Source organism: Vanessa atalanta, chromosome 11 (assembly GCF_905147765.1).
Source record: "Vanessa atalanta chromosome 11, ilVanAtal1.2, whole genome shotgun sequence".
Classification (NCBI taxonomy): Eukaryota; Metazoa; Arthropoda; class Insecta; order Lepidoptera; family Nymphalidae; genus Vanessa; species Vanessa atalanta.
The window spans coordinates 338247-365175 of record NC_061881.1 but is presented as its reverse complement, the minus strand read 5'-3'; the positions used below and the strand labels follow the sequence as shown (position 1 = coordinate 365175).

The 26929-nt window shown below is 34.5% G+C and overlaps 1 protein-coding gene and 1 non-coding gene across 2 annotated transcripts; one reads left to right on the top strand and one right to left on the bottom strand.

Annotated features, from left to right (window-relative positions):
• The first annotated feature begins 292 nt into the window (after nucleotides 1-292).
• LOC125067449 lies at nucleotides 293-25930 on the top strand. Its single transcript, XM_047676068.1, has 5 exons — nucleotides 293-413; nucleotides 8967-9218; nucleotides 23548-23688; nucleotides 24310-24369; nucleotides 25107-25930. The coding sequence occupies exons 1-5, from the start codon at nucleotides 351-353 to the stop codon at nucleotides 25311-25313; spliced, it is 723 nt and encodes a 240-aa protein (XP_047532024.1). The 5' UTR covers nucleotides 293-350; the 3' UTR covers nucleotides 25314-25930.
• On the bottom strand, nucleotides 24861-24979 carry LOC125067558. The gene has a single exon (XR_007119733.1). It is a non-coding gene; the product is annotated as a U5 spliceosomal RNA (small nuclear RNA).
• Nucleotides 25931-26929: the final 999 nt, after the last annotated feature.

Sequence of the window (26929 nt, the reverse complement as noted above, 5' to 3'; positions counted from 1 at the left end):
TCGTTGGTCTAAGGGTTAAAATCTCGAGTCAATCCAAAAAAAAGTCAAAATTATTTTTTTCGAAATATATTTTGTAAGCACTTCCAAATGTTGTTTATAGCTGAGCGATATGCATAAAAATATATAAAGGCCACATAACGATATTATGATATTGATATATTCGTTTCGAAACGGGTTAAACATTACAGGGATTGATGTATTTCGACATTTGTACTTATAATAAAGCGGTGTATCGAGACATAGTCACGGGGCCGTATATAGCACTATCTCCACAACACCGCGCGCTATATTTACGCATTGTGTACGTCTGAGTTGCAGACGCATGCAGTAGTGCACCGCGCGCATGCAAAATGGTAGCGCGTCTCGCGTTCGTCGCGCTCTGCGTCTGCGCAACTTTTGCGCGCGCTGCGCAGGTCAGTTTAAAGTGATTTAAATTAATTAAGTATTAAGCTAAGTCGGTAAATAAAAAAAAGCTTTCTTACACATAAAAAAAAATGTTTATTAGTGATTTAATTATTTCTGTTTTTTCGTCATTGGAAAATTGTTAATGTTGGTAACGTATGCTAAAATAAATAAATATATATGTATATATACAAATATTTTAATTTATACAAATTCGTTTTATTATTTTTTTATACGTGAATACTGCGTAATTTTTATTTTTTACGCTATATAACTTGACGTTTGGGTCGAATCTTTTAACTGAATTTTATGCCAGTTCCACACACACACTCAAAATAATTAATCTTGATTTGCACACACTTGCTGCTCAAGACTAATATATTTTTAATTCGTATTCCATGAAAAGCATAATTAAAGCTTGTTACAAAAAAAAAAAACAAATTGATAAGTTATTAAAATAATATTTTTTATATTTCATACTCTAAACTATAATATATAATATTTTTAATCTGGTATAACATTAATAAAAATAGTTTACTCTTAACTTAATAAATTCAAGAATCATTGGGCAACTAATGTGCTGTCAAAATATAAGCTCTTTAACAATTCCGACTGTAAGAGGATACATTCAATGAGTACTTACTTGCGTTCAATACCACCCAGATCTTATCAAATAAGTACCTGTATAGACGAAACAAATTATTCGCAACAAACGGGAATCAAACCGTTAGCATGCATTGCTTATTAGAACTCATTGCCTGTGTATAGTTCTAAAACGTGTTTAGTTAATTAAATAATTACTATTTATAACCTTTTAAATTTTGGAAAACGAAAATAGAAAAATAATTTTTGTTTTAAAATCGTAATGAACTTTATTCGAGGTGGCTTCGAAGGATTGCATTAATGAATATGATTAAATAAAAGTGTATCCTTCGGAGTTCAAACGCCGAGAAATCTAGTAGAAACTCTTTTAAGGCATGAACGCACTGTACTGCCCTTTGTACATAACCTAGCCTTATTTATAAATATATTGGACCTGGTGAAAAATAAAGAGTATTTAGTATTGTACTGAATACATCATTCTGAGGCATCTTTCGTTGCCTCGATTGAAGTGTTATTAGTTAGTAATATCTCATGACTTTTTTGAGAATCACGAATATTAGTGTTGTTCAATTCTTCGGTCGGTTTTTTGTTATAACGATCAAAATCTACTTCATTCGAATAGGTTATAAGAATTATTGAATTGTCATTAAACAGATTTCGTTGAATTATAAACTACCACCCGAAAGAAGCGTGATTCTACCGAGAGGTGATTCTACCGGCTAGGAAGCCAGTAGTTACTCTTTTTTAATAATCTATGATATTTTAAGTTTTTTCCGAAAATAGATGTTGTCTAGGTTTTCATTTACAATGTAATCGACAATATATTAAAACATAAAATAAATCTACACAGCGGTTATGTGGTTCACTTGTCACGCCGCGGCATTGAGCGTGGGTCTCGGGTTACACAACCTCCCGAGAGGATCCGTTAGCTAATACACTGATAACAATTTTTTGTACCACTATTATTCTCAAACTTATATTTATTCTCGGCTCTAAGTTACTGAATATTAAATATCTATAATTATATTATAAATGTGAAATTATGTATATCTGTTTGTTCCTACAGTTACGACTAACAGTGGACTTATAATGAAGCAAATTAAGGCAGTCTGTGCCTACCTAGGTAGGATTTTATGACGGACTATTAGTTTGATTATATTTGAGTAAAGTTATTTTGACCAAAGTCTTTTGTGTACGTACGTCAAACTTCTAAGCAGCTCTATTGTATTGTTATTTTAGCTTTTACGTTATTTTATGAAACGTGTATAAGATTAAATTAAAAATCTTCATATAAAATGAACTAGCTGCCTGTCACTGTCACATGACTTCGTACGGATAAAATTTATACAAATTCAAACCATTCCCTCCTCATTTAAATTAAAACTAACAAATCCTTTCTTAGCTTATGTAATTTACATTATAAAATGAAACCGTGTTCTATATTGACCCATATAAACTCCATAGTTTAAGGCTGTATGATAGATAGTCACAGACGATTTTGTCAGTATAGATTCCCCGTTTCTCTCGAATTCCGTCGAACTTGCGCACTTATATAATTATAGATAAATATTACTTAAATATATAACTTAGTGTCCAAGGTTGGTGGCGTATTGGAAATGTAGGGATTATAAGCGGTGTTCACCTTACCATCCATAAATATACCATATATAAATACATATAAATATATATAGTCTAAAACGAACTAACTACTTTGGTTAAATTAAAACCTCCAAAGATAAAATTGGCATCTGATGGTCAGTGGGACTAGTCTCTTTCGTACTCCTCAAACTAACAATGCGCCTTCAGCCGGGATCTAGCATGCTGTGTATTTTTGTGTTTTTAATTACACTAGCTCACTTACCATTCGACCTCAAACGCAGTAACTAAAAATGTTGATATTTGGCTGTAATAAAATTGATGAGTGGTGATCTACTACATTTTTTTTTAACATGTACAAGTGCAACAATTGCACGTACATGTACTATCGCACGGTATATTTTGTATATCGTCGTTAATATGGAACTCTTCGGAATATAAGTATCAGACTGAACCCGAGAGCGAGACTCCGTGCCTATTTTGATCCGTAATAGATTAATATTTTAGATATTTTTTATAAGTCAGAGTAATCACAGGATGTTGTCATTTTAAGTGAACGCACTCGGTAACACGTTAGCGATTTTTAACCGCTAGAAAATCTGTAAATGTGTTCCAAGAGACAAAAATGGCAAATGACTACTGATGAGTCTTCGTGTTATTTTATTGGGAACTCTAGTACAGGGAACATAAATTTCGTATGCTTCTACTGAACATACAGTATATATACAGTAGTACTTGTAGTATAGTAAGCTGTAGTAGTATAATATTGCCTATAGGTATTATACTACTGGTGCCTATATTATCAAAATTGTGATTGTAGCTTGAGCCCAACGATTTAAGCGAAAAAAGTTTCAGATCAAAAATTATTTAAGTTTAAAACCTAAATTAGAAATAGAAGTTGCAATTTAATCCTACAAATTAAATACAATTATTTTTTCATATCCTTAATACCCACCCAACTACAGAATGCAGGGTAAGTTTAGACGCTGCCAATGTTAGATAGTCGAATTGACCGAGTATTGAAAGAACCGCCGCGCCGATACCTTAACCGTGTGTCGAATGAAATTCGACCATTGCGTATTGAAATCTTACCTTTAACAGGAGAGCGAATCTTTCATCTAGTCATTTATGGGTAGCCATTTATTTCTTTAGTTTAGTAGTATAAAATTTTTAACAAAAAAGTAAACTTTACATTTCGTCTTCAAATTAAAACGAACGGTGAGAACCCTAAAAACAAAATTAATTTTCCAAATACGGTCATAAATGACAAAATTCTGTGATAAAAAATAAAACCGAATTCGGCTTCGGGAGCCACCCTCTCTTTAAAAGTCAAGTTTTTTTTAAGATTACAAACTAAGTAAGTTAGTTACAAATGAACAACATGTAAATTTCCCGCTGCTAGGCAGACGCTCTTCTCTTAGGAAGAATATTGAGCCAGTTCTCAACCAACTTCCACCAATATTCTACGATCTCCTCTCCAAGTGGCAAAGGATTGGAACTTATCCAATGCATGTTACTGAATCAAGAAAAATGACAGAATTTCGTTTAATACGTGCAGATTTCCTCAAAGCGCATAATAATTCAATGCTGCAAGTCCGACATAGAACTAACAATCTTTGAACCAGAGTCGCGTGGATCATTGAGCAAATTTGATACTTAATTTTATTAAAAGTAAATGGATTATCCGTTGGCTGCTGTCGTCGGTCAAGTCTGTTTACCTGCTGTCAATCTCGATACGATTTGACGCGATCTTTTGGCGAGATGAACAGACGGATGTATAAATACGACGTGCCGTCTGGTTACGATCACGTGTTTCAATCGCAAGGTTGAGATGTAATTATGTATTGTGACGTTATTTGCATACACATAAACGAGACGATACACAATCAATGTCGCGAGCTAGCACATGTCGCACGAAACGACATTCGAATATACAACGAATATATATGAACTGTTTGTCTGAATGTACACCAAGTTTTTTCAAATTGTCTTGATGTTAGCCTACAGCTAGAACTTAACTATTCCATTAATAAGCAGACCTTAAATTTACATGTGTCTAGCTCTGCTGTATTATGCACTAAAAATAATTCTGGATTTATATAGTTTTTTGTATCGAGCAACAACCTTTAATTGGACTGTACTTTTCTTCCAAAGTTCAGCATTTTTTCGAATCTCGACAAATAATTTTATTATAATACTATTCAAATTTATTTATTTGTGTTTACTTCTGGCATTGGAATAAACTTTACGTAACACTTTTGAGGATAATGTTTCTCTTTCTATATCTCTTCACGCGAGCAACTTGTAGTAACTTTTCTTGGTATAAGGACTTTGTGTAAGCCCCTCTCGCCAATTGGGCCATCTACCAGACAAGATATATTTCCATCACCATCCATCGTTTACCCTCAACTCATTTATTTGTGATTGATGACTGACAACTCAGTTGATCAAATGCCTAGTTTATACAGCATATGTCGATCTTGGTCTAGGTCTAAACTAACAAAAGTTATTGAAATTTTCCTGCCAAATTTGGAATATTACAGCGTGTACTCTTTTGCCTCAGGAAAAACTTAAAACTGGTCAGGTACTCTTGCGACTAAACCCTCTCCGTCATCTTTTTATCGTCTCATCGAATTATGACACTCGGGGAATAATATGTTTGCACACACTGTAGTACACTGTATTATCTCCTACGCAGTTAGTTATATTCTGTTGAAATTAAAGGTTGTCGTAATGTGGTCTCCCATTTGTCTCGCCCTCCATTCATACCGTCAGTTATTCCCACTTCTCACTCCCACTCCGTTCCTCACAGTCCATACACTAACGACCACATCATTACATAATAAAATAATATTAACAAATGTATGGATTACCGTAATACGTGTAATATTTGTGTATAAACAAGGTCGTTACTCGTTGTGTGTCTGTACGTCAGATGCATCCGGTTTGGCATTCATTATATGATCCGTTGTTAATAAGGCTCGTGACGCACTAGCGAATACATATTATATTGTACAATTATTTAATTATTTAGAGTAGGTAGCTCAAGCTGGCCGTGTAGTTAGAAAGTGTGCATCTTAAGCGATTTTCATGTGTTCAATTTGTTATTATAATTAATCTCGTGCTCGGCGGTAAAGAAATCGTGGGAACTTACATGTGTCTAATTTACATGAAATTCTGCCATATTTGCATCTACCAACCCGCATTGGAGCAGCGTGGTGGTAAAGCAACAGCCTGCAAATTTCCTACTGCTGGGCTAAGGCCTCTTGTCCCTTTGAGGAAAAAGCTCAAAGCTTTTTGGAATAAACTCCAAACCTTCTCCTCAAAGGGAGAGAAAGCCTTAGCCCAGATGTGGTATATTCACAGGTTGTTATTTTATTTTACTAAGTTAAGAATAATAATAAATTATATTTTAAATTTATCTTTAAATTGCGTTAGTCGCACACCAGTGTGAATAATCCTTAGTACATACGAATAGTATTAAATATTATTTCGTTGCCATGAAAACAGCCCCGTCTTAAGTACAACAAGCGCCAGGGTGCAAGCAATATCTGACGATCTCCTCTCCATAAGAGATTATTAAGCAACCTTTAGGTTCAATTTGGGTTTCAAGACTTGGCCATCATCTGATTGGCCCCCAACGCTCGTCGCCCGGGTCTTTTCCACAAGCTGCACCCTGATTCAGACGGTAGATGATTATTTCATCGATTACATTATCGTTTTATAAAGATCGCAGTTACTTATTATTTTACAAATGTACTACCCACTAGTCTCCGCCCGCGGCGTGCGTTTGTAATTCCAGACTATATTCTGTATATACTGTGCCAAATTTCATTCGAATCCGTTCAGCTGTTCTCACGTGAATGAGCAACAAACATCCCTTCAAACTTTCACATTTATAATATTAGTAAAATTGACTTGTGTCAAAAAAAATTACAAATTTTAAATACATTTTCCTAATGAACCATTTTATTTAAAAAAAATTTCGACCTAATGTGGCGAATATATGTTAAACTGGAGGGATTATGATACATTTAAATCCTAATCCAAGAAATTCTATCACTGAAGTGTATACCAAGTAACATCTAGATATGTATATTTTGTACATTACCAGGTAATAAGTAAATAAACTTATAAACATATTGATAAATATTTATTCCTACGCAACACACTATTCTCACCAATATGAGCATATTTTAATGAACACGATAATGCATGACAAAGACAAAACAAGTATGCGATATTAATCTCAATGCTATTTGTAATAAGTATAAAAACAGCCTGATACGATAATACGTTTGTTCGTTACTCGAGTACATCTCCGTATGAATGGTATGCGCAAACAATGTTAAGATAACAAAAACGTGCCCTTGAACTACATAGCATCATTTTAATATAGTTAAATTCTTATATTATAATTTTTTATTATTTTTTTTCATAAAAAATGTATGATCCAAAGTAATGTTAAATAAAATATGGCATACGGATCACCAGATGGTAAGTGGTTGCCATGAATAGCGGTACAGTACTACTACGACGACGACTGGGACACCATGCATACGCTGGAAGTGTACCGACGCTGAAAAACACAGGTCCACGAGATCGGATGACGTCTTACTGCTTAAGAGTCGAATAGATTAAAAATCGTCAGAAGCCGTAGCCTCCTTTTCCGACTTCACTACTGACCCAGAAAGAGATACGGACAGACACGTTTGAGATATCGTCTCAACCAGTGATGTTATGGAGTTCCGTACCGTAACTATCGGATATCCGACATAAAAAAAATCTAAACCGATAAAAGAAATATTTATTATAATTTTATTTTTTCATAGTGTTAACCTTAAAGAGAGTAGCTATAATTGTTTTTAAGGCTATTTGTTTCATTCTGTGATGCATATGGCTACGCATGTTTGAAGTACCTACACAGACAAGCTCATACAAAGCGCTTCCTCCTGGTTAGTTTCTGATTATTTTCTGACAAGTCGACTTTAGCAATTCTAGACTAAAAATAAAAAAATGACGCAACAAAATTCTAAATAAATTGTGTAAAAAATTTTTGCAAACGTTAATTATAACGATGTTATAAAACATTTCATTACATCATTCAGTGTCAAGTCCAGCCAAGGTTCAAGTCGAGGTTCAAAAATAACCTGATCCGCGATCACTGCTGCTATTTTAACTGACAGTAATGGCACGCTTCGGTGTAATAATAATTTGAGAGACATCATTGATCTTATTGACATACCAAAGATTTAATTGGTCATTTATTTTAGAAGAAGAGTCTAGAGGTCCTGGATTCAAATCCCGAGTCAAAAGTCAAACGTTAAAAGTCCAAAGGAACACAACTGATCAGATCCCTCGGTTGGGAGCGTATTCACGGTATATTAGCTTGTTTATATTTCAGAAAAAAATTCGTTGGGCGAAGGACGTCTTACTATCTAGAAGCCCGTTTGCTAGTCTGCCTTCCTCGATATACAAAAATAATACAAATTTACATGACCTCCATTATATAAGGTTTAACTATATATGAAATTAGCGTTTTATAGTACTGACCACATTCCTAATTCAAATTTATAAATTCGTTTAACAGGTACATTCATTTGTTTTGTTCCTCATTGTTTTTTTCTTTGGCGTCGCTTATTACCGCACAATGGAAAACATGAAATATCGTGGCGCCAGTGACAATCGCTCTAGGCCAATGCTCCTTCACGACAACGCAAGAACACACGCTGCACAACAAACAACCACTAAGTTAGATGAGCTACAATTGCAATGTCTGTGACATCCACTGACCTTGCTCCAACAGATTACCATTTTTTCCGGAATTTGGACAACTTTTTACAAGAGAAAAAATTCAACACCGATCGATTCTCGCCCCCGTGGTTTCTTTAGTAAAGGTATCAATGAACTATCTATGAGATGGCAAAAGTGCATAGATAACAACGGTGCATACTTTGAGTAATTAAATGGATTTTACAAAAAAAAAAAAAAAGAATTGATATTTTTAATTCCTCCTGTATCAAACGCCAATTTCATTAGGTCGCTACTAATATTTTATCAATTGTGTTGATAACACCCAATCGTTTAATTAAGCAGTCTTATATCAAGCAAACCTTTAAATTCATTTGACAAAACTATTATTATATTAAGAGTAATAATTTTACGGATAAGTAGGTATTGATAATGGATATTCGCAAAATTAATTTTCATTATTTGATTTATATCTTAGAACTATAACATTATAACCTCACCTACGTCGTCTTTTATTATCTAGCAAACTTTCCTAGATATAAATCAAAATAATAACTATTGTTAAGAGTTAACCAATTTAGCCATAAAATTTTGACTAAGAAATACATTTTCAGCCAGCCGCACGAATCTTGATCGACACTTCAGGATACTATAGAACCACAGTACGACCACAAAGAAGTGATATTGCGAGATGGTCTACTTCAGAGTTGGTGGAAGACCTTCGAAACACCAAGTCCGACGCGCTGCTTCTGTACACAGAATATACATCGTACGCTGCTGCCGATCTGAATGAATTCCTTAAGAACATCTCCTCGCTAACTCAGGACACTATCAAGAATATGGAAAACAGGGTCCTGGATAGAGCTGTAAGTATTACTATCTAATTATAATATTATTATATATGTATATAATATTTCCCAGTGTGATTAATAAATATCATTTAAAGAAAGAATAACTAATCGCACATTAAGCATTAAATTTCTATATAAAATAAAGAACGCGAGGCTGCTACGAAAAGTACCAAATGATGAAACAGACTCACAGCTCAAAACATGTATCTAACACAATATAACCTCGAGGTAACAAATTGGTAATATCAGCAACCAGATGATCACTTTAGTAAGTCTATATTAAAACAAAGATTTGTCATTAATTCAATTTTTCATTCAAAAAAGGCTTTTGTGGAAGGCTTTTATAAATATTATATACGTAAAAGAAAGTATTAACTGGTTTTTTAAATAGTTAGTCAAGCATATCACGCTTTCACACTCCAATAAGACTTTAAGACTAGAAGAAGACTAATAAGACAATTTCAAACTAATTACGACGAATATAATGAATAAATTTACCTTTGATCGATCATAAATTTTCCAGATCCAGCTTTTATTGTAAACTATAACGTAGTGCAGATGAACTGTCATTGACTACGTTTAAACAAACCTTGACTTAGTTGGAATACTCTCGCGATTATCCAAATGGACGTCAAATTAGATATTGGCTCCTGAATGCGTTTCGGTTGACGTTCGTTTTAACTAAATGTATATTATGTTAATATTTTAATGTTAGCTTGTTTTCTAACCTGCCAATTTTGAGATTAGTGCTTCCGGCTGTTCAAACAACAGCTCGTAAATGTTTAAGTGCTGAGCTAACACTTCTCCTTCAGCTGAGAACAATTGAGGCATAATGTACTTTGTTATTTTGCTGTCTGAATCATTTTCTTCAATTCCTGCGATTTCAACGAGGTCAACAATTTGGAGCTATTTTTCAAGTTTTCTCCATATGAGGATAAAGTGTCAAGCATATTCCACAATGCTGACCCAAAACGGGGTATTGCCTATGTGGTCAATTACTTGTAGGAGTAAAATACAAATATAACAATAATTGTGTAGGAATTTCTTAAGCGAGTGTAGATAAAAAATGTTATGTAAATAAACGTATTTAGGCCAAATTAGGTGTATTCATATGTAGGCCATTCTAGTGAAACTTACTAGATAAATAAATATTTCCACAAAGTCCACAAAAATAAGTAAATTACAAATCTTGGTTAACCATCTTTGCTTTCTGAGGACACGTTGTAAGTGTGTCCTGTTTTCTCGTAAATTATGAATTGCATCAACTACAATACATGTACTATATGATCTGATATGAAAGACAACTACTGAACTGATCGACTCACAAAAATAAAATAGACCAATCTCATAGATCGATTGCCCCAACGAGTGGGTTTGAAATTAACATGCTTGGTTACTCGTAAAACCTGCATATTCTTACTACATGATATATCTCAAGTCGCAGTTTACAAATAATACAACTTCAAACATAGCTGTCAAGTTTTATCTCTCTAGCGATAATACAAGCGGCATACCAACCTCCCTCCCTTCCCTTCTTTCTAAAATACCACACGATACCGTGGGCGCATCCATAATAGACGAGATCAGCTTTCAAAGGAATCCGTATCAGAAGCACTAGGAATGCTATTAGTTAGATGTAGGTCGGGAACATTCCGACATGAAGGATTCCGATGCGCACGCGCACAAAGAACAGCTGCTCACTGTTGAATTAATGAATAAAATCTACATCGAATCATCTTGGAGCAACTGGTTGATCATTATAATGATACGTGAAGGGACTGCAATGTTATTTTAGGGTTCAGGAAATATGGTAAAGCGCCCTTGGTTCCGACGAATGAGATGTCTATTTACGTAAATTTATAATTCACTCGAAGGTATCCTACGTAGTTGGTAGCTTGAACTATTGAATTTTAACGGGGTAAAAAACAAATGAAGCATCTAATCCGGTTATTTTTTAAACATAAATAGATGTTTATCAAGTAACAATGACTTGAAGTTTATTTTGAAGTGTAAATTAGAGTAATGAGAACCAGAAGTTACGTAACAATAATAAATTAATCACATTTGGGAACGCGATTCCTAATAATAACAATTATGTGTGATTTTATTTGAAGGCATAAACCATTATCAGATGAGCCCTTTGTCCCAGAAACAATTTTCTAACATCAATCCCAATTTGAATTGCTATCGAGTTCATTGTGGAATGGTGATTATTGCGTACCATCGTAAATTTTGCGAATTCATTACAAGGATACGACGTTTCGTCCATCAACAAACAAGTCGATTCGGATGATACTTGCAATAATTAAGAAAATTAAACAGTATGATGAGATGAAGGACATTTATAAGGCGTACAATCCTGATAAGACTATGATTTAAGTGTCTTGGTATATAAAACAAGTTTGAGAATCTACGACCTTGGACGATTAAAAGTGGAAAAACCGATATTAGAAAGTTTATAGGACATACTTAGAATTATTTGTTTTATAAATAGGAACACACTCTATTCCAAACATTAAAGTTTTCCAAGATTTTCACTAAGCAAAGGAAAGGAATTGACATACAAATTGGCTACTCAATAAAATAAGCAATACCTTCTTGTGCTATATTTTTACTTTAGGTGTACTGGTAGCTTAGCTAATTGATAGTAAGTGGTCACCACCACTCATATATAGACACTTTAAGAAATATTGACCATCTCTTATATTGCCAATGCGCCACCAACCTAGGGAACAAAAAGCTTATGACCCTTGCGTCTCTAGTTACACTGGGTCACTCACCCTTGAAACCGGAACACAACACAATACTAAGTATTGTTGCCTGGCGGTAGAATAAGTTAAGAGTCGATTGTACGAAATCAGACGTTCTTACATAGTCCTATCACCAAGTACTTGTACACGCCACTTTATAAAACACTTTCCCAACGTGAATAGGGCTTTGGCTACTATTGGCAAACGATTGACAATGATGGCGAAGACAGGTAGTAACTATCTCAACAATCTTCGACAGACGTATTTATAGTAATGACATAATTACGTTCAATTGATACTCATTATCTCTGACACATCTTTCTTTGGCTCTCGTTTAAGTTTTGATGTATATAATGATTTATTTACATGTTGCATATATAACGGACTGACTCATATATGACAATACGTTTTATTTACGAAATTATAATACCGATATATGGAACAAATGACTAGCGATTTACTAGTTTTGATTATAGGGCCTCACCCCGTAATAATTATTATATATTTAATTTATATGTGAACTTGCTAGAATATGTGCTGTGTATGTGTGTGTTCCGCAAACTGATTGAGCTGAAATGTTGGTGCTGGCGGGCCATTTATTATTTATAATTACATTTATAGAAAATAATCGCTTATTATTTAATACATTTTGATAAAATTAATACATTGAAATAAAACTAGTTTTTAACGGATTTAATCGCGTATATTAATTATTTTAACATCCCGACGTTTCGAGCACTTTGCAGTGTTCGTGGTCACGGGCAGACTGAGTCTAGTTTTATTTCAATGTGTAATAATCGCGAAAATCTAAGACAACATTAAAATTAATACAGTTAAAAAATAATGAAACAAAACTAAATTATCGTAATTGTTGTGCATTTTTAACACAAAATGATTGTTGTTACTTAACATAATATTGGACGACAAATTGGTCTCGATTTACAACACGTGCGTTCTCTTATCGAGACTCGAGAATATAAACTGTAAAAGTCCATACCATCGCTATCAAGAATTTATCGACAAAGAAACTCAGAATTGAACTCACGGAAGTACGGAAGTGAGGAATAAAGGATCAGCGGTCGTATATTAATCTTCCATGCAAAGTGTTATAGTATGCAGTAGGCATAAAAACGCTCGCTTGGGCAAATGACGAACTGACAATTCGCTATCAGACTATCTTGACATATATTTAATATAATTTGGATTTTACAAGCATCCTTCATAAATAACTTACTCAATATTGGTACAGTGTGATAGCGAATTAAATTAGCGAGTATTATATATATTTTTCATTTACATCAGTAATGGACGCTGTGCCAACATTATCCGGATATTAACTATTTTAAGCATATTAATGATTAATTCATTACATTATTAATAGAGCATTATTATTTGTTTCTGAAATAATGATTATGTCATGTACTGTCGCGTGAACATGTAATAATGACAGACGTCACTACTTATATATATAAATCTTTTGTACACGTGTATGCAACTGAACTCTTCCTTAGAGGTTGGACCGATTCCGATCGATATTTTGCTGTGTGTGAGTGGTCATCCTGCTTGGCCATGATGGCCGAGCCGGGTACGGGCAACGAGGTTGCCCTCCTGGCCCGGCCTAGTCCTCCCCGGTAGCCTCGGCTACCGTGTCCTTTCCTTTTGACCCAAGGGGTCATGGCCAACTTAGCCCAGTGGTGTACTTGACTCCCTTGGATGGTTTAGAGTGGGCTCGGTAGGTTAGAGAAGGGCTACGATCAAGAAGTAAATAAAATGTTTATTTCACCCAGACAAAGTCGAAACGGGCTAGAAATATTAAGTAATTTATCTAATTATATGAATTCTAACACTATTTAGTCATATTCTTATTATATTCTAAAGGTTTAACTGCAGTTATACGTACGGAAGGCGCTGCATCGTCTGTTATTTAAATCTTAATGTATATTTGACTAATAGATTTTTCGTTTAGGCATTTAAAAATAAACTCGTTCTTATTTATTATTATAGGTTGTATATTTTAAACAAACAATCACTATAGCTGTTGGCTGTAAGTTAACGTTAACGATGCTACCGCGTTGACGTGCCTACGACGTCAAATGACGTGTGTGAGTACCGTCAGCAATGAAAATAGTTATTTATTGTAATGGTACTTTTTCTTAAAAGGTACATAAATGAAAAGTTACATTGTCTTGATTAAGTTTATGGATACAAATCTAATTAATAAAAGCCTTTAAAATCTGTTGAGGTAAAAGCAAAGTAACAGCCTCCTTAGCGTACGTGGAGAAGGGTTAGAGCTAATATGACCACGTTGCTCCAATGTGCTTTGGTGAATACACATTAAGCAGATTTTAATCCGATACACGCAGGGTCTCTCCTGATGTTTTCACTGAACACTTTTATTTGGAAGTATTGTTAAAAACCATTAATATTTATTTATAAAAAAAGTACAAAATATAACATTCATCATTTCACATGAAACACTTTTTGATATGAATAATAAAAGCCCAAGTTAAGCTTTCATTGGGCGCCACGTGTACTGAGTCACTTCATAAAATTGACATCAGATGGCGCTGACTCAAAACATCGAATTCCTACATCGCGATGACTAGATTTTCTGCACTGAAAAGTCCACTCGGCTTTTCCCTTATCTGAAATATGTGCTTGGAGATAAATCGCTCCGATACAAAACAATTTTTGAAGCCTTGTACTCTGTAGTCTGTACAAGGTCAATGAATCTTGTCTAAGCCACGAAAGGGCTCACCTAGTTACAATAAATAATATATAGCACATAACCTACCTTTATTGTAACCTTAACCTTACCTCTATTGTAATAGATTGTAATCGCTGTCTCTGAAATTATGATTAATATTAGTTTCGGGGTCGGAAGTCCACTACCAGTGTTGCTAATGTGAAAAACACTAGATTTAGATAGTACTCCAAACAAATTGTGTGTGAGTTGGGTGTAAATAAATTGTTATTATTATTAAATTGAAATATCGACTTTCTATTTAAAAAATGATAATAATTAAAGAAAATTACATCCTAAAATATAAGCTTTCGATAGATACCTACTAACAACTGAAATGTCAATAAATAACTAATACATTTACTGACTATCTTTTAATATTAATTATTATTTGAAATTAACTAAAAGGGAAAGCCATATAAAATTAAATGAATACCCTGAGGTATATACATTTATTTCGTTTCACTTGTAGTTATATTCTTTGATGTATATCAATCAGCTCCAGGTAACCATTGAATTTTTGTGTGCTTAGTCTATGATTTTCGTTACGTTCTCGGCGATGAAGCTTAAAAACTTGATTAAAATAGCATGAGTCAGATAATAAATATGGCATATGTACCCTCACAGCACACACTCACGCGCACAAACACACACACTCGTATTGGGAAAGCGTGGTAGCATACGTCCCGAGTCGTCAAAGAGTGAGGAGGCGTTATCCCAGCAGTGAGATTTGCCGGCTGTTACAGAACTTTTACCAAAACAATCCTTAACTTACCTGGAGTTGAATATTTAAATAAAGACATTATAACTACCGATAAAGTTCTTATGAGATATTGAATTAGTTTATGACTGCACCGCCTACGACGTTGATTTTAAAAATTCTCTCTCAGATTGGGTTGTCTGAAGGAGATGGCTAATTAGCCATAAGTCCGCCCATTGTACAACACTTTTTAGTTTTTACGTTTTTTATTTTTTACTTTTATTTTACTAATTTTCTTTTATTTCTGTGTGTTTCGTTTTGTGGTCTACAATAAATTATATTTCAATTCAATTCAAATTATAAATTTAATTAATATTGTAAATTTTCTCTGCAATTAATGAAAATATTATTGAATAAACCTTCATAATACATCGCCATTGCGCCACCAACCTTGGGAACTAAGATGATATGTCCCTCGTGCCTGTGGTTACACTCGACTTGTATTCTACTAATCAGACAATGCACGATATCATAATTTGTATTAATTATTTGGACATATAGAGGTACAAAACAGTTGACTAAAATCAGGAACATATTTCACCTGCTCGCTTCACGTGTGATGAAATGTAAAGAAGGCTTTACAATTTATTTATATCTGCAAACGTGTGTCAGAGCGTTTATTTGCATTCTTACAATATTCTCATCAGACGTTATATATGTCATAATCATAATTGTCAATAATTAAAAATTCAATTAGTATAATATAAAATAAACATATTCTTATCATTGATTTCGTTTGTTTAAATATTAAAATTATTAATTATTTTTTTATAGCTTCGTTAATGCAATATTATTTACGATGTATTTTATTCTATTTGTGTAATGTTTACGAGCTGTACCTTGATCCGCAGACGTCAAGGGCTATTACTTTAATGTTAGTTTATACATTATATAGATGCAATGAAGCTAGCTTCTTACAACAGAAGAAATACATTTTTTTTCTACTATATTAGATACAAACCTAGACAGTCTGTTGTATGTTCGAGATTGCCGAGCTCACGAACTACTAATCCTAAACTTACGTACATATATGGGATAAGTATAATCACAAACAGACATTTACTTGGTGGTAGGGCTATGTGCTAGCCCATCTGGGTAGGGACCACCCACTCATCAGATATTCTACCGCCAAACAGCAGTACTCAGTATTGTTGTGTTCCGGTTTGAAAGGTGAATTGTTTAAAAAATAAACAAATAAATATACAAACGCACTTTTGTATCGATAATTAATCACATTAGGACATCAAATATTCATCCCTAGCGTTTATAAGCACTTTGATCATTTTATAAGCTTAATGAAACGTGAAGCTAATACCAGTTCGGAATGCAGATTCTACGGGGAAGAACCGGCCGGAAACTTGATACTTAGTTACTGTTTTATAGTCGGCAAGAAATTCAATATTTATTTACTCATATAAATGTGTATATTAATTCCATGCGTATTATTTAGCTGTATCATGTGATATTTTATTAGAATTATGTAGTGACCCAGTGTACAATTATCTTTTTGACATGCAATCCCATGACGATCTTAGTATATCCAGACTACGCAACCTCTAGACTTGCGTCTGGCAATCTTCTACCTAAATGTACGACTAATGACTTGGTGGTAGAGTTTTATGCAAGTCATTCTGGGTTGGTATCACCAACTCAACACTTATTTTACCGCCAAACTGCAATATTTTCTATTGTTGCGTTCCGGTTTGAAGGGACAGGGGACATAACATCTTAGTAACCAAAGTTGGTGATGCACTCATGTCTAACAACCCACAGAGGGCCCGTTTGCCAGTCTGCCTACATACTTAAAATAACAAAAAAACAACGACTCTCTTATGACAGCTCCTTAACTAGATCAAGACGCAACGTTTACGGTAAAATAATTAGCTCCTCTGTCTCAAGTCTCATCAATGCAGTTTCTAACGAGGTATACCTGAGTGATATTTGCGAGATCCGGTAATCATAATCTAGCTTAAAGGCAAGTACTCACTATGAGCATTCGCGTGTAATCTACACGAAGAAGCCCAGTGAATACGTCGAAGTGTTGTAGATTTCGGGGTACAGTGTTCAAATCTCTCAAATTAAATATTACTAGGTTTTTCCGTCGAAAAATTCTGAAATTGTATAATTATATAAATCTTTTAGTCCTGTTCCTGTTCCTCCTTATGGTGATCGGGATTATGTGAATTATGTGAGAATACGGAGTGCACTTATGCACTTACTCTAATGCATAGTAGGCCTTTCTCCACAGGACAGACCGAAAACGCTCAGACAGACCTCAGCATAATTACTTAAAGAAAAAAATACGCAAATTTGTAAAGAAGATCAAGTCAGTACGAACGATGTTCGTACTTCATACCTAACAATATGACGTCACATAGATACTATAACGTCACTGACTATTAAGTACTTGTGACATAAACGTGTAATGGAACGCTAGAATTAAATGCACTTCCGGTACCGATATCTAGTGTCATTGATGTCGTAATATTATTCATCGCAGCCTTGAAATTAAAACAAGCCGGCACATCAAACCACTAAACTGAATCTAAATAATCGAAAGATACCCAGAGGCACGGAGATCACGCCTGAGGAAACTTGATAGTTCATAGAAATTAAACACAGGTTTCGATAGTGGAATGCTTATTTGTTATGGCATTCTTGTTGCACGTGCCTCGTTACATGCTCTTGGTTAGTGAATTGCTAATCTTGATTTGGTTTTGTTTGGGTAAATCCAGTTCAAAGTTAAAAATCACATTTTGTATGTATAGTAATGTTATAGTTTTGAGGGCCGAGTTTCATCAAAAATATAACATTAACATAAAAAAACAAGGAATGTCTTCTTGTAATCATATTATTTGTAGGTAGGTAATATTATAGGTTACTAAGACAAAAATCTATAATTAATCCACTATATTAATAATCTAGCTTTTTTGTAAATGCCTTATGTTTTATTTTTATAAAGGTAAAAGGTTTTTGGCGCTTACTACATTTTCTTTCCGAGAAAAACCTCACCGTCACCTCACCTGTCACCTTTCACCGTATACTTCAAACATACTTTATTTCTAAAATCAGTCTACTCGAGGGGAAAATGTTGACACCGCCTGAATACTATTTATCTTACTGTCATTGTCTCTGTCCATATTTTTTCAGAATTTGATTAGAAAGTTACAGCCCCCAAAAACGTAGAAAATTACTAGTTGTTATAGAACGAGCATCGTCAGGGTAGCATACGCAAGCGATCCCGTGATGCCCCCCTGGGAAAGATGGAGTGGGTACCGCTTGATTTTTAGCGGATATTCCGGCCCCTTAAGCGCCGACGAGCTCCAGATATCACCCCACTACGCTTGGGGGAAACGCGCAAGAGCGTTTTCCCAACGAGAAAAAAAAAGAACGAGCATAGCAATGAGATCGCAACGACAGACACAACCCTGTTGGCTTAGGGCAGACCGAAATTTTGCTAACTGTATCTTATAAAAATCAAACAATACTTTTGTCGTCTCAAACCTCAAATACCTCATTCTCGCATACATTACGAAACACTAATCTAGTACCCTATGAATAAAAAAAAATGTGTACTGTGTTCGAATAACACATACACAGACAGTTTCCACAACGTTTTGTGTTTTAGGGCAATAAAATGTTGCCGTTTGTTTTGTAATAACTTATACAAATCAGTCTATATGCGTGAATACACAATTTCAACATCGAACTGGCATCCCTCCTAATATAATAAAGATAAACTTTGATATTACACGCAAATCTCTGAAACTACCAGTCGGATATGAAAAATAGTTCTTGCATTTGATAGCCCAATTCTTCAGGAATGTTTAAAGCTATTGACAATACGCCCACGTGGAGGAGTTTTACAAGAACGTTTAACGCGGATGATATCACGCGGAACGGTTAGTATAAATATATTTTATGACATATAAACTTAACAATAAGAGCAATCGCTATGTCTGCATGAGCTCATTATTAGCGACCCTGAAACAAATGTAATATCTCACAGTGAGGATATAACACGAGGTACGTTATTATTTTTACTACCCAAACATATTCAAGATCAAACGTTTTACACGAATGCCAAGGTTTTAACACCTTTGTTATGGACAACTATTACGGTACAATTATATACGGGTTCATCTTTAAAAAAAATTACGACTCAAAATCAAAGCATTCTTTATTCAAATGAGATCTAATAACCATTTTATAATCATAGATTCAATTAAAGGTAACGCGACCACCGTAGCAGGTTCTACTGGGAATAACCGGTAGAAATGCTCACAGTAAGGAAGAGGGATTAAAGTTGCAATCTTATATTTAATTAGTTCCTCGACACCTCTCTCTCTAGTCTGTGTATAATTCCACACTTTTATATTATAATCTTTATAAATCTCTTCTTTGTATATCATGAACCCTATAACAGCCGAGGGCCAGTAGACCAAACAGATACTTTTTTACAAATGATCGTGAATACAAAATCTCAGTTCGACGATATAAGAAGTCATAGTGAGGAAACCTACCAACGGGAATTACAGCGTTTAGTTTAATCGAAAAGTTTCAATTCATCATAATATGTACGTATCGCGATTAGTAAACGAATTTCATCAATATCTCCAATAAAGATGTACTTTTTATTTTCGTACCAGTTATTTATAACGCAACGCAAACATTTTTTATTCGTGTTATAAACGTAATGACCAATTAACCAGCAATTACTTTGAAATGAGTACATTAAATCCTATCAAAAAAACGTTTCCTTATTGCTTACGTGATAAAGTTCAAAATGACACGAATTGTGTACATTCATCGAGACGGTAAGAATGTAGTTGACCGATTTCCTTAACGCTGGTCAAGCAAAGATCACGCTAAGCACATTTAGCGAAACTCATTTTCAATTTATTATTTTTTTTTAAGATCTAAATAATTTGTTCTTGCAATACCCGTTTATATTATTAGCAAACTATCCTGTACGAGTCGCGCACCACCTCGTACATTACTACTACTACTGGTACTGTACCAGAAACCTATCGATATCAGGTTTCAACTCACTCCGATGAACGATATACGCTAGTATAATCCTATTATCTTTATGTCTTAGTCGTAGGTTAACAAAAAGACGTTTAGTTACCGACATATTATTAATATTTTTTTTACCCTTGTAATGTACATGTAAAATTTTCAAATCTGTTTTACTAGGTGATAGGGTTTTGTGCAAGCCCGCCGGGGTAGGTACCACGCACTCGTCATATATTCTACCGCCAAACAGCAGTACTCAATATTGTCGTGTTCCAGTTTTAAGGGTAAGTGAGCCAGTGTAACTACAGGCACAAGGGGCATGACATCTTATTTCCCAAGATTGGCGGCACATTAACGATGTAAGGAATGATTAGTATTTTATACAGTGCTATTGTCTAAGGGCGGTGGTGACCGCTTACCATCCGGTTGTCCATGTGTTCATCCGCCTACCTAAATAATATATTTAAAAAAATCTGTTCATATTTTATATAGAAGTAAGAAGAACTAACTTAATTATTAAGTGACCGGGCGCCAATCATACTAACAAATTGACACATTATCGCAATCAAATCGAAACGGTATCGTTGCCGTTGAACCATTCTCCTATTCCACTACCATAACAATCCAGTTATGGTTCGGTGAAAATTTGATCGAAATATAATCAGAATTATAATCGATAAATATGTAGAAATTGGCCCTACGTTGCAAATAAGCCGAGGATTACATTTATGAGTATTAGTCGAAAATGGATTGGAATAAAATCGGGAAGGTATCATAATCCTTAAAGGTTAGTAGGATAGGCCCCCACTGTACTACGTAAAGGTAAAGATACTACATCATCAAAGTCAATCAAAGTTTCGTGTCTATTGCCAGAAATCTAGCCAAAAATCGCGGCTTCGAACTCGAAGCTAACAGCAACGCGTGGCCAACCTACTGATACATTGTCTCCGGAGACATTGTAAAAGCTTGAATTACGTACACTGTTGAGAAGCTGGTTAGTTCAGAATCTAAAGTGTCTACTTACACTTAACCCCACCGACTTATTTATTCTTCAAACCAGAGTACAATAATACGAATTATTGATGTTTAACAATATAATACCAGATAAGAGGGTGATACCCACCTTTTTTTTTTTTTTTTTCTCGCTGGAAAAACGCGTTACGCGCTTCCCCCACGTGATGGAAGGTGGGGGGGTGTGTGGGACTCCCCGGAGCCCTGGACGCCGAGTGCGTCCAGGTACGCCGGGTTTACCCACTAAAAAACCAGTGGTACCCTCTCCGTCTTTCGGCGGGCGCCACGGGATCGCTTGCGCATGCTACCGTGACGCCCTGACGGTCGGCCCGCCTATGCGGGCCTCCAACACCTAGAGGGGGTTCTCGGGGTAGGGTGATACCCACCTAGACGGGTGTTACACAAAGCCCATTTAACCCTAAACTAAAATATCGCTCGCTAGCAACTTTTTTGGTAGGGTCTTGTGTACCTCTGGAATCGACATAAAATATTCTTATTGCTTACTTTCGTTATATTTTTGAAAATATAAAATATTAAAAGTGTTTTATAAAACGGTCTAAATTAACTAAATTGTATTACAAAATTCAACTTACATTTTGCTTTTAGAAATCAGTAATCACCGATGACTAATCTTCAATAATTACCTGACTGTTAATTAGAATATAAATAAGCCCGTTTGTGTTCAATCAAATTATTGCTATAGATACAATCTTTCAACATCCTCTGTGTATCCGTAGTCTCAGGTCTTAGATCAAGGATCTTTTCTGTTTATATCCTTTGACAGTCACAAAAATATGATCCGTGTAAAATAGTAACGAAATAAATAATCTGTCGACGAAACTGCGGACTGTTACTAGTATTATCATAAGGGTATCAAATAAATTGGTAATAAAAAATAATTGTTTTCATAAACTGATAGTGGTATTTATCAATACATATAATATTTCAAGAGACATCACAGTTTTAAATATCGCTTCGGACAAGTTCAATGACACGAACGTAACCTACGTTACATTTCGTACTAATACTTGAACCAGTAGTGAAAAGAATTAGTTTTATCGTCGTGTAGTAAAAATATTATCAAATTTGCCTTGTAAATGTCCCACTGAGCAGCACAACATCCTCGTAAGGAGATGATGAGCTGAATATTTCTCTTTTAATTTCACATTTTAAGTGTAAAAAATCATTGTTACGTGTCCGGATGTGAACTTGCAATTCTGGTTATACTCGTGTTATCTATCCACTGGACTACCTTAGCTCCCTCTGTTACACGCCCAGTGACGTCACGGAATACATGATGTCAACAATACTTCAAGTATTGTCAAGATCGATTAACGTTTAAGCAGTTACAAATATACATATAAACAGTCAATACGATACAATAGGACTGGGGTGAGCTCATCGGAGTTTAATTGAATAACGAACAAATTACTTCCTATCAGAAGAGCGCCTGTTTACAATCTTACGAACGTTTTATTGGACCGATATTAAAAAAAAAAAAATTAGCACAGGACGCAGGGCTTTGTGAAAGCCCGCCCAGCGACCCACTGAGCATATATTATACCAGTTATGTTACGGATTGAAGGTAAGTGGATCAGTGTAACTACAGGCACAGGGGACGTAAAATCTTAGCTTCCAAGGTTGATGGCGCATTGGCGATATAAGGAATGGTTAATATTTCGTATAGCGAAAATTTCTATAGACGTTGGTGACTGGTACTTACCATCATTTGCTCGTCATATAATAATAAAAAAAATACTTACCATCGGTAACTCTAAGGCCTGTCATGTTATGAGTGTACTAGTTTTGATAGTGTGACACTGCCTTATGATTTAGTGTCAGGCGGAGATGTCTCGGCTCGTCATTAGTGCTCATTGAACGCATAATATATAAACCTTGAACATTACGTCAAACCGAAATCAATAATTGATATCTATCCATTGTAATTATAGACTGAAATATCGTAATTACGTCTCGCTGTACGTCTTCGAATCAATGTTCATTGTCAGAGGTGACCATCAATACGCTATTTAGCTAAAATTTATTTATTTTTTTTTCCAGTCAAGGGCGTGTCGTGATGAATTCGAAAAGCATATAAGAAAAGTAATATTCGACTCGCATCGCGCCGCCAGCTTCAACGGGGAGAATCACCACAAATTCTTCCTGGGACACATGATCGTGTTCCGGATGCATCTGAATAAGGTGATGTATACATAGTATAAGAGTAATATATAGTATAAGAGCCGAGATGGCCCAATAAGAGCCGAGATAGCCCAGTGGTTAGAACGCGTGCATCTAAACCGATGATTTCGGGTTCAAACACAGGCAGGCACCACTGAATTTTCATGTGCTTAATTTGTGTTTATAATTCATCTCGTGCTCGACGGTGAAGGAAAACATCGTGAGGAAATCTGCATGTGCCTAATTTCAACGAAATTCTGCCACATATGTATTCCGCCAACCCGCATTGGAGCAGCGTGGTGGAATATGCTCAAAACCTTGTCCTCAAAGGGAGAGGAGGCCTTTAGCCCAGAAGTGGGAAAATTTACAGGCAGCTAAAAAAAAATGCTAAAATATATATGTATTAATCTTAACCAAATATTACGGTAAAGAAACTTGTATGTGTCTATTTCACTGAAATTCTGTTACGTATGGATTCGCCAACCCGCATTGGAGTAGTGTAGTGGAATAAGGTCAAAACCTTAGCCCAGCAATTGGATGGTTACAGTTGTATATTGCTGCTTTATTTCAGTAGCACGTCCTTCAAATAATAATTTTATGCAGTGCATATTTTTTTTTATTATTATTTATTTATAATTCCAGAGCGAAGATTACATACGTAGGTGTGAAAGAATAACCAGAGGTTGTGAAGTTCAATGCGAAGTAAGTACGATACTGACTTTTATTTTGACGACCTCAAAGTCAATTTTATAAGCAACTTGGCTAAATAAGCATATTCTAAAGGGGTTTGTATGTAATCCGCCATTTTGTGGCTGTGGCATTCTTGGTTTAACAATGATACTGAATTTATTAAAATAGTGTATATCGGTCAACATTATTCTAAATAATATTCTCAATACTTTTTTAGTTAAAGGCCATTATCAATAATGGACTGTTACGTTGAAGTGTTGTTTTGTGAACTGCGCGGCTAGTCAAGTCACGTCATATCGATGAATAAATTCGTTGTTTTAAACACAGTATGTATAAGAATGACAAAAGTATTAAATATGACACGTTATTAAAGATTTACGACAAACAAAGGGAAGCAATTACCAATCGTTCTATGAAATCTCAGTACTGTTCGTGTTCTTAATATATAGGTTATCCTCATATCTGCAACATTGCTATTAAATAACCATGATATTATATAATTAACCTTGCACTAGTGCGCAAGGCTTCAAAAATACGCTTAGACTCATTTGAGTGTTCCCCTCCACGGAAATCTTTAGTAAAAGGCGAAAGATTTATACGTTTTGAAGGGAAACCAGAGTAACAATAACTTCGAACTGTGGGGAGGTCATTCAATGCGCAAAAATCAAGCCATCGCGATGTAGAAACTCGACATTACGGTACAACGCCATCTAGTGACGTATTTTGTAAGTAAACCTTTTTTTTTCCAGACCTCGCCAAGAATAATACGATGGAAGCGTATAGCTATTAGCGAATTAAATAGAGTCAAGGAAGATGTTCTTCATTCTAGAAGATTCTACAAGGACTTACTTCTTCATTCTCGAAGAAAGCTAAAATGTTTGAGGAGGTTGGCACAATTGCGAGCCAAATCTGCAGTCCAGGCGCTGGAACAGTGTGTATGCCACACTAGTTGTTAATTATAATTATTTAGAAAGAATTTATAACTAAAATAAATCTAAAAAAATCTGTCTTCCAAAAACAAATATCAATCACATTTTTCTTCTTTCCAATTTTCAAAAAATGTAAATAACTTACGAGTCCGATATGTATGTGTGTAACTCGCCAATATATTATGTTTTACGAATAACGACAAACTTCGTCAAGGCTTCAGAAGATATATATTCAGAATATAAGATAAAATTATGAACAAAATATATTATTATACCAATTAAGTTATTGCTAACAATATTTTTAAACATCATTCTTAAGGCGAAGACGTTTGATATTGCGAAAGGATTTATTGTCAAAATATAATTATTTTATCTAATCATATGATTACTATTAAACACTGAGGGCATTAAATGGTCATAAGGGGGAGAAACATTGATGTGTCCTTTTCTTTTGAATGTCAAAACAGTGATGCCAGAAAGAGATAAATGGGTGTTTAACTAGACATCTGCTTAACAACTTTTATAAGTGAGGCAAGTTTGATTTCCATTTTGACAACATTTTCCGTCGTATGTAGCTAACATAAATAACTCATTATTATGAGGAACGATTAATAGTATCAGATTGCAATTTAATAAATAATAATAACAAATTGAAATAAAACTAGTTTTTTAACGGATTTAATCGCGTATATTAATTATTTTATTTTAACATCCCGACGTTTCGAGCACTTTGCAGTGTTCGTGGTCACGGGCAGACTGCAAAGTGCTCGAAACGTCGGGATGTTAAAATAAAATAATTAATATACGCGAATAAAACCGTTAAAAAACTAGTTTTATTTCAATGTGTAATAATCGCGAAAATCTAAGACAACAATAATAACAAAATTTACAAATAATATTAATTCTAAATGACAAAATAATTTCAGAGGTTCTCCTTGAAGTATTTTTATACTGCTTATTTGGAAATAAAATTAAACATTTCTAACGAACAAAGTTGCGTAGTAATACTGTTAGCTTGGTATTTGATTTGTATTTAGGAATACGATACTATTTGGTCCCTTTATTTAATTTTAAGTACAAAATATGTTAAATAAACTTTAATAAATTTGACATCGGTGAGGATTATTTATGAATAAGTTAAAATTTGCTTAATATTTTAATTTATAATCCATATACGATTATCAATTCGTTTTAATCAATTATAATAAGATATGTGTAATAACCCACCATTGTACAGCAAATATTGGCTAGAAAAAACATTTAAAAATAAATAATAGTATATAATATTTAAGATTAGTTAGTATAAATTATTCGTGTCATATTAGTAGGAAAAGAAGTGCAAGTCACTGAGAATAACAAACCTATAGCCTATTCCAATCGAAGTAGGAATAAAGATAAACAAACCTTAGATTTACGTATTTTATGCGATTTGCTAATAATTCGCAATATTGTGAACCACTAAGAGTTTATGATTAAAATATAATACAACACCATTACACGTAACTACTTATATCCACTTTAATTTTTCTTCCAAAATTCCGAGAACAGTTTCGTTGACGTACAAAACGCCATTTTTTCACAAATCCACAGTGAATGTCATAGATGAATCAAGCTCTCGACCAATGATATCGCGTCATTCTATC

Bases quoted from the DNA above. Each gene is read 5' to 3' on its own strand.
- LOC125067449 (XM_047676068.1), top strand. From the start codon at position 351: ATGGTAGCGCGTCTCGCGTTCGTCGCGCTCTGCGTCTGCGCAACTTTT. The intron at 414-8,966 runs GTCAGTTTAAAG...ATACATTTTCAG, and splicing joins CTTTTGCGCGCGCTGCGCAG to CCAGCCGCACGAATCTTGAT. The intron at 9,219-23,547 runs GTAAGTATTACT...TTTTTTTTCCAG, and splicing joins ACAGGGTCCTGGATAGAGCT to TCAAGGGCGTGTCGTGATGA.